The sequence below is a fragment of the Myodes glareolus genome, chromosome 1 (genome assembly GCF_982192425.1).
Source record: "Myodes glareolus chromosome 1, mMyoGla1.1, whole genome shotgun sequence".
Lineage (NCBI taxonomy): Eukaryota > Metazoa > Chordata > Mammalia > Rodentia > Cricetidae > Myodes > Myodes glareolus.
Genome location: NC_142026.1, coordinates 2,644,470 through 2,661,210, shown reverse-complemented (window position 1 = coordinate 2,661,210; position 16,741 = coordinate 2,644,470). Strand labels below are relative to the sequence as shown.

Sequence of the window (16,741 nt, the reverse complement as noted above, 5' to 3'; positions counted from 1 at the left end):
TCTTTGTAGTTATGCCTTTAAAAGCTTACCCCACAGAGGAGATACAACTCCTCTCTACCTTGTAACGGGGATGGAGATGAGTTCCAAACATGTTTGCATTATGCTGATTAAACCTTGTTTATTACAGTCTGGGCCTCTCTGGTGGTCTCTCTCTGGGGGTCGTGATCTGGGCACAACAGTTACCTCTGTAATCTCTGCTCTCAGTTTTCCTTTGGTAATGTCTTCCAAAACTTCCTTGTTAGTTAAAGGGATAACTAGCCTCCTTCGAAGAAATAGATAGGCATTTTTTTCTTTACACCTGATATGTTCAGAACAGACCCTTTGAAGAACAACACACCAATTCCCCTCATCATAGTAGCTTTGCAGAATGCTACACCCAGAGCCTGGCAGGAAGCCTCCAATTCTCCATTTCATAAAACATGGTAATAACGATGAAACACAGGACATTGATCAGGGCATCCTGCGAAGCCAGAGGGCTCAGCAGCTTTCTCTTTACCAGGATTTCTCTTGAGGTGCCATGGAACCAGCACCTTGGGAATGAAAAGAAGTCCGGTTTGTATGAACAGGCAGCTCAGAATTAGGAACTTTTCTTGGTTTACATCTTTTTTCCTTGATATTATCAGTGGAGGGGACAGAAGATGCTAGGTCTTCACTACCTTCATCAGACATTTGATTTACTAGCAATCCTTCAGGGGCTATGACATTGTTTATCTCCTCTTTATCTTGTAGGCAAGTTTTGCTTCCTCTAAGGTACTTGGATTTGTGATTTTTATATTCTTGTTCCATTGCCCAGACATATATGAGGGCCTGCACACCAGGTCTCAGGAGATGGACAAGTTCTTGGAGAGCTGCCACTCTATGCTCCTAAAAGAAAATTTAAAATGAAATGATTATTATTTATCAATCCAGAGGAGAAAAAGGATGTGGAAAATTATAATTAAATGTAGGACTATGTGTAGGTGTCTCAAACTGTACATAAAACATCTGGCTAAGGCACTGGTAAGCAAGTCTGCAGACTAGACCTGAATGAATTTAATTCACAGTGTGGGAAATAGATTACAAGATGGAAACCCAAGATTCCCTTGCCTGAGAACACCAGGTTCTGAGTACAGGGAAGTCCTGGAACGCAGGGAACAGAATCACAGATAAAGGAGGAACTGCAGGCAATACCTCCAAAGGCTACAAAGTCCTCTAAAGGCATCTTTGAGACCCATGCTGCGCGAGCACAGGGCGGAATCCCAAGGAGATCAGCAGAAGAGCGGCTGGGATGTTAGAAAGCAAAGCGAAGGGTTTAGCAATCATACAATGTTGGAGACAGAAGATGGTCTGAGGGCCTTCAAGGTACAATGGCAAGTTTAACTTGAAACTAAAGGAAGAAACAGAAAGAAGTGACTATAAACTGGCCACAATAGAGCAGAAAGCCAATCACTAAAGAATTAAACTGATCAGTTTATATGTACTTGTTGGTCTTAATTTACTGCTCTCTGGAAACAGACAAATGTAAAATGAAAAGGCCGGGCCTGCTTGTTCGGATTTCTGTCCTGCCCAATTCCCCCAGCTGTTTAGCTCCAAAGAAAATAATCACATTGGGCAGGTGTGGGAGGAATCAGCTTCCTCCTCCCCAGAATTCTCCTGCTCTCCTTGCATCATTTCCACTTCCTGTCTGGTTTTCCTGCCTACACCTCCTGCCTGGCCAATCAGCATTTATTTAAAACATGATTGACAGAATACAGACAATTCTCCCGCACCAGACAAAAGAATCTATACAACTTAATATAAACTGTCCAGAAGTTATAATAATAATTTATATATTATTAATATATATAATTAATTAATCATAAGCATATATCAATAATAATAACTGATGTTTGCATAACTAGGCCTATGGGCATGGTTTCTCAGGATAAGTGACCAAACAAAACTGAGGAGGGGATGTACACTCTCTTTCTTGGGTGGTTGGAGCAGGAGCAAGCCTTGCAGTTGGTCCTCATCACCCTCATCACCTCATCATCGCAGAACAGTAGGACAATGGCAGCTGAATCAGCAGCTGCATCTAAGTCATTCTGTATTCATGAGTCTGTTTTTCCATTGTACCCCTTAATAAATTATTAATCATACTTTGTGGGTTTTTGCATCAAATAACAACACTAATAACAAAAGCCATAATAATAATCTTGATGCATATTCAAAGCAATCATGATCAAAGCCCAAAAACCAGAGGTAAAGACAGACTAGAAAAATAAACCCCCAAGCCAGAAGAAGGCACAAGGTGCCCACCTCTACCACTTTACACCTTACTCCCTTTAGACAAAGGGTTTCTTGAATCTAGAACGAGCTAGACTGCCTGCTAGACTACCTGCCAGTAATGCCAGAAATCTTCCTATCTCTGTCAGTCTCAGCACTGGCGTTACAGGTGTGCATGTGAGGAGCATGCCCAGTTTTCATGTGGGTGCTAGGGTCTGAACTCTGGCCTTCATGCTAGCACAGAAAGTGCTCTGAAGTACGAGTCACCTCTCTAGCCCCAAGAATAATTTAGTATATATAAAAGAAAGGGTGTATAACTACTGCTGGTGGGGAAGCGGGGAAGAGAAAGAGGGAGCGGGAAGGACAGAAGAAAAAGAAGCAGAGGAAGGAGGAGGAGGAGGGGGGAGAGAGAGATATTGATTTAATGAGATTCTTCCACTTTTTCAGTAGGAAAATGAACAGAACTTTCACTTTTTAAATTCTGGAGTATGTTTTTCACAGTTATTTGGATTCTTTGTAACTATCACTTCCAGAAAGACAAGGAAGTAGCAAAATAGTTTTCACTTCAGAAAGACTGCCTGTGAAGGTCTGTTTTCAACTGCTTATGTATTCTCAGAAACTTGACCCTCAGTTTTTACAGACATAAAAGGAGATATCTATTATTATTTCCATTAGGTTTAGACACTTTTTTGGCCACCTATTAATCACAAGGTATGGCCTCTGTCTCTCCAGAGATACTCTGTTCACTATTATCTGTCCTTTTATAAAAGATGTAAAATTATATATCACAACTTTTTAAGACAGTGTTTCAAGAAGGCAACTTCTACAAAATTTGAGAGAATTCAAGTTCCATGAGTAAGTGCCACATCCTTCCATCACTCAGGTATTTCAGTGGTGTGGGAGGCCCTTCTGTAGATGTGCTGCTTTTATAGGTTAGCCTTGGCCTGAGATAGGGCAGAGTAGAGCAAGGTGGGGAAAACTAAACTGAATGCTAGAAGAAAGAAGGTGGAGTCAGAGAGAAGCCATGTAGCCTCAGCCAGGGACAGACACGCCAGGACCTTGCTGGTAGGCTACAGTCACAGGGCGATACACAGATTAATAGAAATGGGTTAACCCAAGATATAGCTAGCTAGCAATATGCTTAAGTGATTGGCCAAGCAGTGATTTAAATAATAGAGATTCTGTGTGATTATTTCATGGTCTGGGCAGCCAGGAACAAACAAGCAGTCTCCTACAACATTTTACTTTTTATATAGATTAAAACCAATATAACATATTTAACATGTATATTATTACTGATCTTATCAATTGTTTTTTTAAGTTTCTCACATTTCTTTCAGTTGATTTGCTACTTGCTATAGTAGTATATATATATATATATATATATATATAATAGATATATATATTATATATATATATACCAAGTATATATATATACCAAGTGATGTACTACTTGGAAATAAGAATGGGTTTATACAATTGTTTTCATCCTAATGTTTTGTATTTATTGACCTCTATTTTCTGTAATATATTGGCTGTTATGCCATAGAAAAATACAGTTATTCTATATCCAATGCAATTAAGAATTAAGCATTATGAGTTAATTAAGAATTATTTAATTAAGAATTAAGCTAGGGAGATGGCACAGTAGGTAAAAGCTCTTGCTACTACCCAATGACCTGAATTCACCTCTGGGAGGAGAGAATTCACTCTTAAAGTTGTTCTCTGATCTACAAATGTACACTTTGGCAACTGACATCAATACACACACACACACACACACACACACACACACACATACACACATGCACACACTCTAAAGTAAATAAATTTAAATATTTTACATATCATCATTTCAATTACTTTGTAATGATCTAGATTATAAATATGTTAAACCAACTATTAACATGTGTCCAGTCAAAAATAAAACAAGAAAAGATTTATTTTCCATCTTACAAATGAATAAATAAGAGTTAGCCCTGTTGCACTGCTGAGGAGCTCTTCCCAGAGAGCTGAGTGGGTGCTAGCCTGGGCAGTCTGCCTGTCCGGGAAGGGAGCACAGTCCTTCCCCCCTCAGCTTCTGCGGCAGGGTCTTCGGTGTTCCAAGGGACCCCTCCCCCCCACCCACTGCTGCGGGCCCTTTGTCTCCCGGGTCCTGGGAAGACCAGCTATCCCTGTTGCACTGCTGAGGAGCTCTTCCCAGAGAGGGCTGAGGAGCTCTAACCAGAGAGTGCTGTGAAGTCCTGCCCAGAGAGTGCTGAGGAGTTCTATCCAGAAAGTGCTGAGGAGTTTCATCCAGAGTGGAGGAGATAGGCAGGCGCCAATGCAAGAATTCCTCCAACAACCTGAAAGGCAACATGACATCTCCAGAATCCAGGCATCACGAAACTAGAAGAATTGAACACCCTACTCCAGAAGAAATAAAAGAAATTGACTCTAAGCACTTCTTTATGAAAATAATAGAGGAACTTAAACAGGAGGAGAAAATCTGCCGTAAAGAAATGGAAGATAAGTATAACAAAAAGACTGAGGAAATGAGTAAAGAAATGGAAGAGAAATATACCAAAAAGTTTGAAGAAATGAGTAAATCCGTAAATGAAATTCTGGGAAACCAAGAAAAAACAATCAAACAGGTAATAGAAACAGTTCAAGATTAGAAAACTGAAATGGAGTCAATGAAGAAATCACAAACTGAGGGCCGGCTGGCTATGGAAAATCTAGGTAAACGAACAGAGACTTCAGAAACAAGCATAACCAATAGAATACAAGAGATAGAAGAATGAATCTCAGACTCTGAGGACACCATAGAGAAATTAAACACTCTGACCAAAGAAAACAGCAAATCCAACAAATTCTCATCACAAAACATTCAGGAACTGTGGGACACAATAAAAAACCAAATCTAAGAATAATACGAGTAGAAGGAGAAGAATTGCATTTCAAAGGTACAGAAAATATACTCAACAAAATTATAGAAGAAAACTTTCCCAACCTAAAGAACGATATTCCTATGAAGGTTCAAGAAGCATACAGAACACCGAATAGACTGAATCAGAAAAAACATCCCCTCGTCATATAATAATCAAAACACAAAGCATTCAGACTAAAGAAAGGATATTGAGAGCTGCAAAGGAAAAAGGTCCAGTAACTTATAAAGGTAAACCTATCAGACTTACACCAGACTTCTCGATGGAAACCATGAAAGCCAGAAGGTCCTGGATAGAGGTACTGCAGAAACTAAAAGACCATGGATGCAAGCCCAGACTATTTTACCCAGCCAAGCTATTGTTCACTATCAGCGGAGAAAACAAAATATTCCAGGATAAAAATAAATTTAAACAATACGTAGCTACTAATCCAGCCTTACAGAGAATATTAGAAGGAAAATCACAACCCAAGGAATCCAACATTCCCAACACTGCCTACATTAACTCAGACATCTAGCGACCCTTCACAAGCACAACTCAAAGAAGGAAAACACATACACTCTACTACCCAAAAAAATGACCGGAGTCATCAATCACTGGTCATTAATATCACTTAATATCAATGGACTCAACTCACCTATAAAGAGGCACAGACTTAGAGATTGGATACGAAAACAGGATCCAACATTCTGCTGTTTACAAGAAACACACCTCAACCACAAAGACAGACACCTACTCAGAGTAAAGGGTTGGGAAAAGGTTTTCCAAGCAAATGGTCCTAAGAAACAAGCGGGTGTGGCCATCCTAATATCTAACAAAATCGACTTCAAACTAAAATCAATCAGAAGAGATGGAGATGGACATTTCATACTCATAACAGGAACAATTCATCAGGAAGAAGTCTCAATCTTGAATATCTATGCCCCTAATATAAAGGCACCCACATATGTAAAAGAAACTCTTCTAGAACTCAAGGCAGTCATCAAACCACACACACTAATAGTAGGAGACTTCAACACTCCTCTCTCACCAATGGACAGGTCAATCAGACAGAAACCTAACAGAGAAATAAGAGATTTATTGGAGGTACTGAATCAAATGGACTTAACAGACATCTATAGAACACTCCACCCAAATAGGAAAGAATATACCTTCTTCTCTGCAGCTCATGGAACCTTCTCGAAAATTGACCATATATTTGGTAACAAAGCAAACTTCCACAGACACAAAAAAATATTAGTAACTACCTGTGTCTTGTCAGATCACCATGGATTAAAATTAGAATTCAACAACAATGGTACCCCCAGGAAGCCAACAAACTCATGGAAGTTGAAGAGTCAACTACTAAATAACCCCTGGGTCAAGGAAGAAATAAAGAAAGAAATTAAAGTCTTCCTTGAATATAATGAAAACAAAGACACAACGTATTCAAACCTATGGGACACAATGAAAGCAGTGCTAAGAGGAAAGTTCATAGCACTAAGTGCCCACCTAAAGAAAACGGAGAAAGCACACATTGGAGACTTAACAACACACTTGAAAGATCTAGAAAAGAAAGAAGCTGATTCACCCAGGAGGAGTAGAAGACTGCAAATAATCAAACTGAGGGCTGAAATCAACAAAATAGAAACACAGAAAACAATCCAAAGAATCAATGAAGCAAAAAGCTGGTTCTCGGAGAAAATCAACAAGATTGACAAACCCCTATCCAAACTAATCAAACGGCAGAGAGAGCACATGCAAATTAATAGGATCAGAAATGAAAAGGGGGATATAACCACAGACTCAGAGGAAATTCAGAGAATCATTAGATCTTACTACGAAAGTTTATATGCCACAAAGTTGGAAAATGTAAAAGAAATGGACATTTTTTTAGATAAGTACCATATACCAAAGTTGAACCAAGAACAGGTGAATAATCTAAATAGACCTGTTAGTCGTGAAGAACTAGAAGCTGTTATCAGAAATCTCCCTACCAAAAAAAGTCCAGGACCAGATGGTTTCAATGCAGAATTCTACCAGAATTTCCAGGAAGAGCTAATTCCTATACTCCTTAATGTATTCCATAATATAGAAACAGAAGAGTCATTGCCATACTCCTTTTATGAAGCTACAGTTACCTTAATACCAAAACCACACAAAGACACAACCAAGAAAGAGAATTACAGGCCAATCTCACTCATGAACATCGACGCGAAAATTCTCAATAAAATACTGGCAAACCGAATCCAGGAACACATTAGAAAAATTATCCATTATGATCAAGTAGGCTTCATCCCAGAGATGCAGGGCTGGTTCAATATACGCAAATCTATCAATGTAATCCATCATATAAATAAACTGAAAGAAAAAAATCATATGATCATTTCATTGGATGCTGAAAAAGCATTTGACAAAATTCAACACCCATTAATGATAAAGGTGTTGGAGAGACTGGGGATACAAGGATCATACCTAAATATAATAAAAGCAATATACAGCAAGCCGACAGCTAACATCAAATTGAATGGAGAGAAACTCAAAGCCTTTCCACTAAAATCAGGAACGCGACAAGGCTGTCCACTCTCTCCATACCTCTTCAATATAGTGCTTGAAGTTCTAGCAATAGCAATAAGACAACATAAGGAGATCAAGGGGATTCGAATTGGAAAGGATGAAGTTAAACTTTCGTTATTTGCTGACGATATGATAGTGTACATAAGTGACCCCAAAAACTCTACCAAAGAACTCCTACAGCTGATAAACACCTTTAGTAATGTGGCAGGATACAAGATCAACTCCAAAAAATCGGTTGCCCTCCAATTTACACAAAGGATATTTGTCCGATATACACAAAGGATAAAGAAACAGAGAGGGAAATCAGAGAAACATCACCTTTCATGATAGCCACAAATGGCATAAAATATCTTGGGGTTACTCTAACCAAGTAAGTGAAAGACCTATTTGACAAGAACTTTAAGTCCTTGAAGAAAGAAATTGAGGAGGATACCAGAAAATGGAAAGACATCCCCTGCTCTTGGATTGGGAGAATCAACATAGTAAAAATGGCAATTCTACCAAAAGCAATCTATAGATTCAATGCAATTCCCATCAAAATCCTATCAAACTTCTTCACAGACCTTGACAGAACAATAATCAAGTTTATATGGAAAAACAAAAAACCCAGGATAGCGAAAACAATCTTATACAATAAAGGAACTTCTGGAGGCATTACCATCCCTGACTTCAAACTCTATTACAGAGCTACAGTATTGAAAACAGCTTGGTATTGGCATAAGAACAGAGAAGTCGACCTATGGAATCTAATAGAAGACCCGGATATTAACCCACAAACCTATGAACACCTAATTTTCGACAAGGGAGCTAAAGGTATACAATGGAAGAAGGAAAGCATCTTTAACAAATGGTGCTGGCATAACTGGATGTCAACCTGTAGAAGATTGAAAGTAGATCCATATCTATCACCATGCACAAAATTCAAGTCCAAATGGATTAAAGACATCAACATCAATCTGTCCACTTTGAACCTAATAGAAGAGAAAGTGGGAAGTAGTCTACAAGATATAGGCACAGGAGGCCACTTCCTAAGTAGGACCCCAGTAGCACAGACAATAAGAGAAACAATGAATAAATGGGACCTACTGAAACTGAGAAGCTTCTGTAAAGCAAAGGACACTGTCAGTAAGACAAAAAGGCTACCTTCGAACTGGGAAAAGTTCTTCACCAACCCCTCATCAGACAAACGTCTGATATCCAAAATATACAAAGAACTCAAGAAACTAGACACTAAAACTCTTATTAACCCTATTATAAAATGGGGTACTGAACTGAACAGAGAATTCACAACAGATGAACTTCGAATGGCCAGAAGACACTTAAGGACATGCTCAACCTCCTTAGTGATCAGGGAAATGCAAATCAAAACAACTTTGAGATACCATCTTACACCTGTCAGAATAGCTAAATTCAAAAACACCAATGATAGCCTATGCTGGAGAGGATGTGGAATGAGGGGAACACTCATCCATTGTTGGTGGGAATGCAAACTTGTACAGCCACTGTGGAAATCAGTGTGGCGATTTCTCAGGAAACTGAGTCAACCTCCCTCAGGACCCAGCAATTCCACTCTTGGGAATATACCCAAGAGATGCCCTATCATACTACAAAAGTATTTGTTCAACTATGTTCATACCTGCATTATTTGTAATAGCCAGAACCTGGAAACAACCTAAGTGCCCCTCAATAGAAGAATGGTTAAAAAAAGGTGTGGACCTTATACACATTAGAGTTTTACTCAGCGGTAAAAAACAATGACATCTTTAATTTTGCGTGCAAATGGATTGAAATAGAAAATGCTTTACTGAGTGAGGTAAGCCAGACCCAAAAAGAAGAATATGGTATGTACTCACTCATAAGTGGTTTCTAGCCATAGTTAAAGGTCTTTGAGCCTATAATTTGTGACCCTAGAGAAGCTGAATAAGAAGGTGAACCTGAAGAAAATTATGTAGTTATCCTCCTGGATATTAGAAGTCGGCAAGATTGCCAGGCAAACTTGGGTGCACTGGGGGTGGTGGGGGGGTGAAAGTACGGGGAGATGGTTAGGGAGAGGGGAGAGGGGGAGGATCGGGGATGGATTGGGGGAATGGGAGGGGGGTGAGGGAGGAAGGATGGTTATGGGAACAGGGAATTTTATATCTCAACTAAGGGAGCCATTTTAGGGTATGCAAGAGACTTGATTCTGGAGGGGTTCCCAGGCCCAAGGAGAGGGCCCCAGATTGTACTCTGGGCAGCAGAGGAGAGGGTCCCGGATCTGACCTTGGCCCATAACCATACTGATGAATATTTTGCATATCACCATAGAACCTTCATATGGCGATGGATGGAGATAGAGACAGAGACACACATTGAAATACTGAACTTATCTCCCTAGGCCCAAATGAGAAGCAGAGGGAGGGAGATCGTGAGCAAAGAAAGCAAAATCAGAGGGGGCCTTCATCTGACGATGGATGGATATAGAGACGGAGACCCACATTGGAGCACTGGAAGTCTGGACCGCGAAGGGTGCATTCACCCACTGATACAAGGGGACTGATCGAATGACAGCTCACCAAGGCCAGCTGGACTGGGACTGAACGAGCATGAGATCAAACCGGACTCTCTGAATGTGGTTGACATGGGGGCTGACTGAGTCCCCAAGGTCCAAATGAAGACTGAGAAGCCATTGACAATGGCACTGGGTCTTGTTTCGTCTGCATGGACCGGCTTTTTGGGATCCTGGCCTGTTTGGATGCTCACCTTCCTGGACCTGGAGGGAGGGGGAAGGAACTTGGATTTCCCACAGGGCAGGAAACCCTGACTGCTCTGGGGAATGGTGAGGGAGGAGGAGAGGGAGTGGGGGGAGCGGGAGAGTATTGGGGGAGGGGAGGAAGTGGAAAGAGTGTTTTCGGATACTTGAATAAACAAAACAAAACAAAACAAAACAACAAAAAAGAATAACAAACAGAATTCTTCAAGTAAAAGAAAGCTAGTCTTTTAGAAACCTTTAAAAGTGCTTTAAAGAAGGAAGACTAGAAAGAGTAAATCTTGAAAAGTACAAATAAATATCACGAGCTTAAAACAACAAAATTTATATAAAACAATAACATAGTGGAAATCAGAGGAACTAAGTGTTATTCTGATATCTTACATTGCTAGAAGGGCTAAGCATAACAACTCAAGGTAGCCTAATATCATGGGTAGATTTTGGGTACTATGATAACCATTAAAAATAACTAAAGAGTATATAAGCAGAAAGATAAGGGAAGAGGAAAAACTACATGACATCAGTGAGGTAAGTAATCAAAGAAAACTGTTATCAGTTTTTGCCATTGTGGTAAAATGCCTGAGAAAAGCAAAATAAAATGGAGATGTATTTTACTTCATAGACTTTCAGGTTTCAGTCCATGGCCATTTGGCTTCTTGTTCCTAAGGCTATGATGGGCTCTTCAGAGAAGATAGCATCCTGACAAAGATGCTCACCTGATGGCAGCCAGGTAGCAGAAAGAGGAAGGGGACCATGAAGAAATATGCCATTCAAAGTTCCTTACTCCAAATCAGGCCCCACTCCCTCAAAATCCTCAAATCCTCAAAGGATTCAATGAATTAACACATTGGTGTAGTTAGTACCCTCATGACCCAATCACCTTCCAATAGAGCCACTTCGACTTAGGGTCAAGACTTTAATACATGAGCCTTTCTAATTTATTTTTGGAGGCTACTTCATGTTGAGACCTTGACAAAAAATAAGAAAATAAAAGAAAAAAATTAAGAAATAGCTTATTTTGATTTACACACATACAAACTTTCTCTGTCATCTTAATTACAAGTGTTACAGAAGGAAAAGCAATACTCACCGCATTTGAAAAATGATGAATGACAGCAATGGAGATGCAAGCATCAAAAGACCCACTTCGGAATGGAATAGACAGTGCATCACAGACTAAGGACTGAAACTCCCTCTCTCTACAAATGTCCAAAAGGTTCTGGCTATGATCACACCCAATCTATGATAGGGAAAGAAATGTGTAACATTTAGTTTGCATATCACAGAGGTTTATTTTATACCTTAGACTAATCACACAAGCTTTATCTACATAAGCAAACAATCATATTACAAGCCATAGGAGTCAGTACAAAGTCATGACTATAGTCAGGAAAATCTGTCATTACCAAATAAAAAAGAGAATTTAGGTCAGCTATGGTGGTACACACCCAGCATGCTAGAGGCAGAGGCAGGCAAATCTCTACAAGTTCAAGCCCAGCCAGTATTACACAGTGAAATCCTGTTTGTTTTTGTTGTTTGGTTTTTTTATTGTTGCTAAAGAATACTCCAATTTTTAAAGTTACTGAGTCTTTTTTTCTGTTAAACCTCTAGCCCTACAAAGAACGTAGTGTAAAACTGTGCTTGTTTAAACCTTTCTGTATAAGATAACCAACCCAAATTAATGGAGCCACTGACGGCAGCAAGCAGAGCAAACATTCCACTTTCCCAAACAGGTAAAGTCCAATGAGTCCCATGACCACCTGATTCCATGAAAGTGTCTGAGGGCTTCCCATATTCAATACAGCTTTATCATTTCTGTTTAAACTTTCCTGTTTAGTAATATATATACAAAGTATAGCAATACTGTATTTGCTATATCTCCTAGGTATAAATCAACACAGGAATGTCCCAAGTGGCTATTAATAACACCATCAGTACTATTCCTAGCTTTCCCTTTGGTTTAAGATCCATGTCTGAATGATCACATTTATGTATTTCCATATATATATGTCTGTATAATTCAGCTAGTAAACACAAACTCAAAATAGAAACACCATTCAATAATAATGTTGGTCACATTTCCTTATACTTAAATTCAGTTAAAAAATAATCAGAGGACTGAAGTAGGCCCAGTTGTTACCAACAACTGAATCTGACTAAAAGTCAACAGAAAGACATCCAATCTGACTGTAAAACAAAGCTTTAAAAATAGGGCTCAATGATTATTCAGAAGAAAGTTGCTAAGAACAATAAAGAAAACCATAGCAGAAGTCAATCCAAATAAGAGGAAATGTCTCTCTTTCTCTCTTCTCTTGCTAGATGCTTTTGACAGTTTGGATATAGCACACCTTTTCACTAACAAGAAAGCACAGGCAATATGTCACATAAGTCCCACTACTAGAGAAGTCACCCACGCCTGGCTCAAGACTTTTATCTTTCACTTGTTTTGCTGGAGCCTTCCACAGACCATAGTTAAATCATGTCTTTTTTCCCTCCTCCTTTCATAAATACCAAGAATAGTATCAAGTACTTGAAATTCTTCATAATAATGCCACACAATGTCCACAATAGAGCAGAAAGATGGCCTATTTATAAGCAAAAACAGGAACTCTTGCAAAGCTACATATTTCATTGTCTTTAATGGAGATCAAGAACATAAAAAAGTTACATTAGGCTTAATAATATTGTTTTACTCTTTCCTATTTGTGTATGTATTGTGTGTACACATGTGTTGCAGAAGAGCCGCTTGTTGGTTCCTGGCTGCCTGGCAAGCTTAGACCCGAAAACAATCACACAGAAACTGTACTTACATCACTACTTGGTCCATTAGCTCTAGCTTCTTATTGGCTAACTCTTACATATGAATTTAACCCATTTTTATTAATCTGCATATTGCCAGGTGGCTGTGGCTTACCAGCTAAAGTTCCCAGCATTTATCTCCGGTGGCTCCAGAGCTTCTCTCACTCTGCCCTTCTTCCTCCCAGCATTCTGTTTAGTTTTCTCCGGCTAGCTAAGCTCTGCCCTGCTATAGGCACAAAACAGTTTCTTTATTCATTAATGGTAATCAGAGCATACAGAAAGAAATCCCACATCACACATGTGTTCATGTTCATGTGCAGGCATGCATATGTTAGTCTTTGCATTCCACCTTGCTTAGTTCAGTGTCTCTGGTTTACAGCCAGGTACAGCAGGCTAGCTTACCCACAACCTTCCAAGAATATTCCTGTCTCTATCTCCCATCTCACTGGAGGAGGGTGTGAACTACAGACACCTGATACCATATCTGGATTTTATGTTTATTCTGACAATTTCCACTCAAGTCCACTTGTTTGTGTGATAAGCACTTTACTGACTGCCATCTCCCCAACTTAAACTTCTTTATTTTTAAAATTTTCAAAGAAAAATAAAACAAATCAAAACCCTAAATATTTGACTCTGGATGTATAAGTAAAACAAAAGAAATCATTAAAACTTAGTTCCATTTTCTACTATTAAAAACGTAACTTTTAGAGCAAGCAAGTAATTGATGCTTACCTTACCAGGTGAGAAAGGAAAAAAAAAGAAGAAACGAAAGCATGCATACCCTTCAGCGTGTCAGAGTGGAAAGTGGACAGCACAGAGTAGGACTTCCAACCTCTTCTAAAATCAAAATGTCTCACAGCTGAAGCACGATTAATAAAAACTCAGAGACAGAAACTGGGGTTTAACCTAAAGGTCAGAAAAGCAAAAGAGCCAGCCACTAGCTTTTATCTTTACCTCAATCCGAAATGGTGATCCTGTCTCCTGGAATCTCAGAATAAGACTGAGACTAAGAGCTGTCTCCTCCCATTTTGTTATCCTCTCTAGTTTGGGGATTAAGAAACCACCTGGTTTCTATGGCAAACTAATGTGACTACTGGCATTAAAGATGTGTGTTATTGTGGCTACTGGGATTAAAGGTGCATGTCATTGTGGCTACTGGGATTAAAGGTGCATGTCATTGTGGCTACTGGGATTAAAGGTGTGTGTTATTGTAGCTACTGGGATTAAAGGTGCGTGTTATTGTAGCTACTGGGATTAAAGGTGTATGTCATTGTGGCTACTGGGATTAAAGGTATATGTCATTGTGGCTACTGGGATTAAAGGTGTGTGTCATTGTGGCTACTGGGATTAAAGGTGTATGTCATTGTGGCTACTGGGATTAAAGGTGTATGTCATTGTGGCTACTGGAATTAAAGGTGTATGTCATTGTGGCTACTGGGATTAAAGGTGTATGTCATTGTGGCTACTGGGATTAAAGGTGTATGTCATTGTGGCTACTGGGATTAAAGGTGTATGTCATTGTGGCTACTGGGATTAAAGGTGCGTGCCATTGTGGCTACTGGGATTAAAGGTGTATGTCATTGTGGCTACTGGGATTAAAGGTGTATGTCATTGTGGCTACTGGGATTAAAGGTGTGTGTCATTGTGGCTACTGGGATTAAAGGTGTATGTCATTGTGGCTACTGGGATTAAAGGTGTATGTCATTGTGGCTACTGGGATTAAAGGTGTATGTCATTTTGGCTACTGGGATTAAAGGTGTGTGTCATTGTGGCTACTGGGATTAAAGGTGCGTGTCATTGTGGCTACTGGGATTAAAGGTGTATGTTATTGTGGCTACTGGGATTAAAGGTGTATGTCATTGTGGCTACTGGGATTAAAGGTGTATGTCATTTTGGCTACTGGGATTAAAGGTGTATGTCATTGTGGCTACTGGGATTAAAGGTGTATGTCATTGTGGCTACTGGGATTAAAGGTGTATGTCATTTTGGCTACTGGGATTAAAGGTGTGTGTCATTGTGGCTACTGGGATTAAAGGTGTATGTTATTGTGGCTACTGGGATTAAAGGTGTGTGTTATTGTGGCTACTGGGATTAAAGGTATATGTCATTGTGGCTACTGGGATTAAAGGTGCGTGTCATTGTGGCTACTGGGATTAAAGGTGTATGTTATTGTGGCTACTGGGATTAAAGGTGTGTGTCATTATGGCTACTGGGATTAAAGGTGCGTGTCATTGTGGCTACTGGGATTAAAGGTGTGTGTCATTATGGCTACTGGGATTAAAGGTGCGTGTCATTGTGGCTACTGGGATTAAAGGTGTGTGTCATTATGGCTACTGGGATTAAAGGTGCGTGTCATTGTGGCTACTGGGATTAAAGGTGTGTGTCATTGTGGCTACTGGGATTAAAGGTGCGTGTCATTGTGGCTACTGGGATTAAAGGTGTATGTCATTGTGGCTACTGGGATTAAAGGTGCGTGTCATTGTGGCTACTGGGATTAAAGGTGCGTGTCATTATGGCTACTGGGATTAAAGGTGCGTGTCATTGTGGCTACTGGGATTAAAGGTGTGTGTCATTGTGGCTACTGGGATTAAAGGTGCGTGTCATTATGGCTACTGGGATTAAAGGTGCGTGTCATTGTGGCTACTGGGATTAAAGGTGCGTGTCATTGTGGCTACTGGGATTAAAGGTGCGTGTCATTGTGGCTACTGGGATTAAAGGTGCGTGTCATTGTGGCTACTGGGATTAAAGGTGTGTGTCATTGTGGCTACTGGGATTAAAGGTGCGTGTCATTATGGCTACTGGGATTAAAGGTGCGTGTCATTGTGGCTACTGGGATTAAAGGTGCGTGTCATTATGGCTACTGGGATTAAAGGTGCGTGTCATTGTGGCTACTGGGATTAAAGGTATATGTCATTGTGGCTACTGGGATTAAAGGTGTATGTCATTTTGGCTACTGGGATTAAAGGTGTGTGTCATTGTGGCTACTGGGATTAAAGGTATATGTCATTATGGCTACTGGGATTAAAGGTGTGTGTTATTGTGGCTACTGGGATTAAAGGTGTGTGTCATTGTGGCTACTGGGATTAAAGGTGCATGTCATTTTGGCTACTGGGATTAAAGGTGCGTGTCATTGTGGCTACTGGCCAATGTGGTTGTTTTACTTTTTTGATCCTCAGGCAAGCTTCAATTATTAAAGTACAAATGAAATGCCACTACAACAGTGATGGCAGTGTGATGAAAACTCTCCTTATATAATGTTGCTGACAGTGAAAACTTTCAAGTCATTTAAAAAGCAATTAGTAACATTATCTTTAACTATTATCATAACAATGTCCACAACTTTTAGCCTAATAACCACTCTTCTCAAAGGCATTTTTAGAAATAATACAAATTACAGAAAAAGCTAACCAGGCTAAGACCCACTGACCTATTTATTTGGAATTCACCTAGACAGATTCTTTGTAAC

General features: G+C 39.7%; 1 protein-coding gene across 1 annotated transcript in view; it reads right to left on the bottom strand.

Annotated features, from left to right (window-relative positions):
* Window positions 1–492: 492 nt before the first annotated feature.
* The window catches only part of LOC148123234 (tRNA (carboxymethyluridine(34)-5-O)-methyltransferase ALKBH8-like), an 85,370-nt gene continuing 69,121 nt past the window's right edge, over window positions 493–16,741 (bottom strand). Inside the window, exons 7-8 of the mRNA XM_087896316.1 lie at window positions 11,564–11,713; window positions 493–864 (exon numbers count right to left, since the gene is read on the bottom strand). Coding sequence (XP_087752442.1) covers window positions 493–864; window positions 11,564–11,713 — 522 coding nt within the window. The remainder of the gene's footprint in view (window positions 865–11,563; window positions 11,714–16,741) is intronic.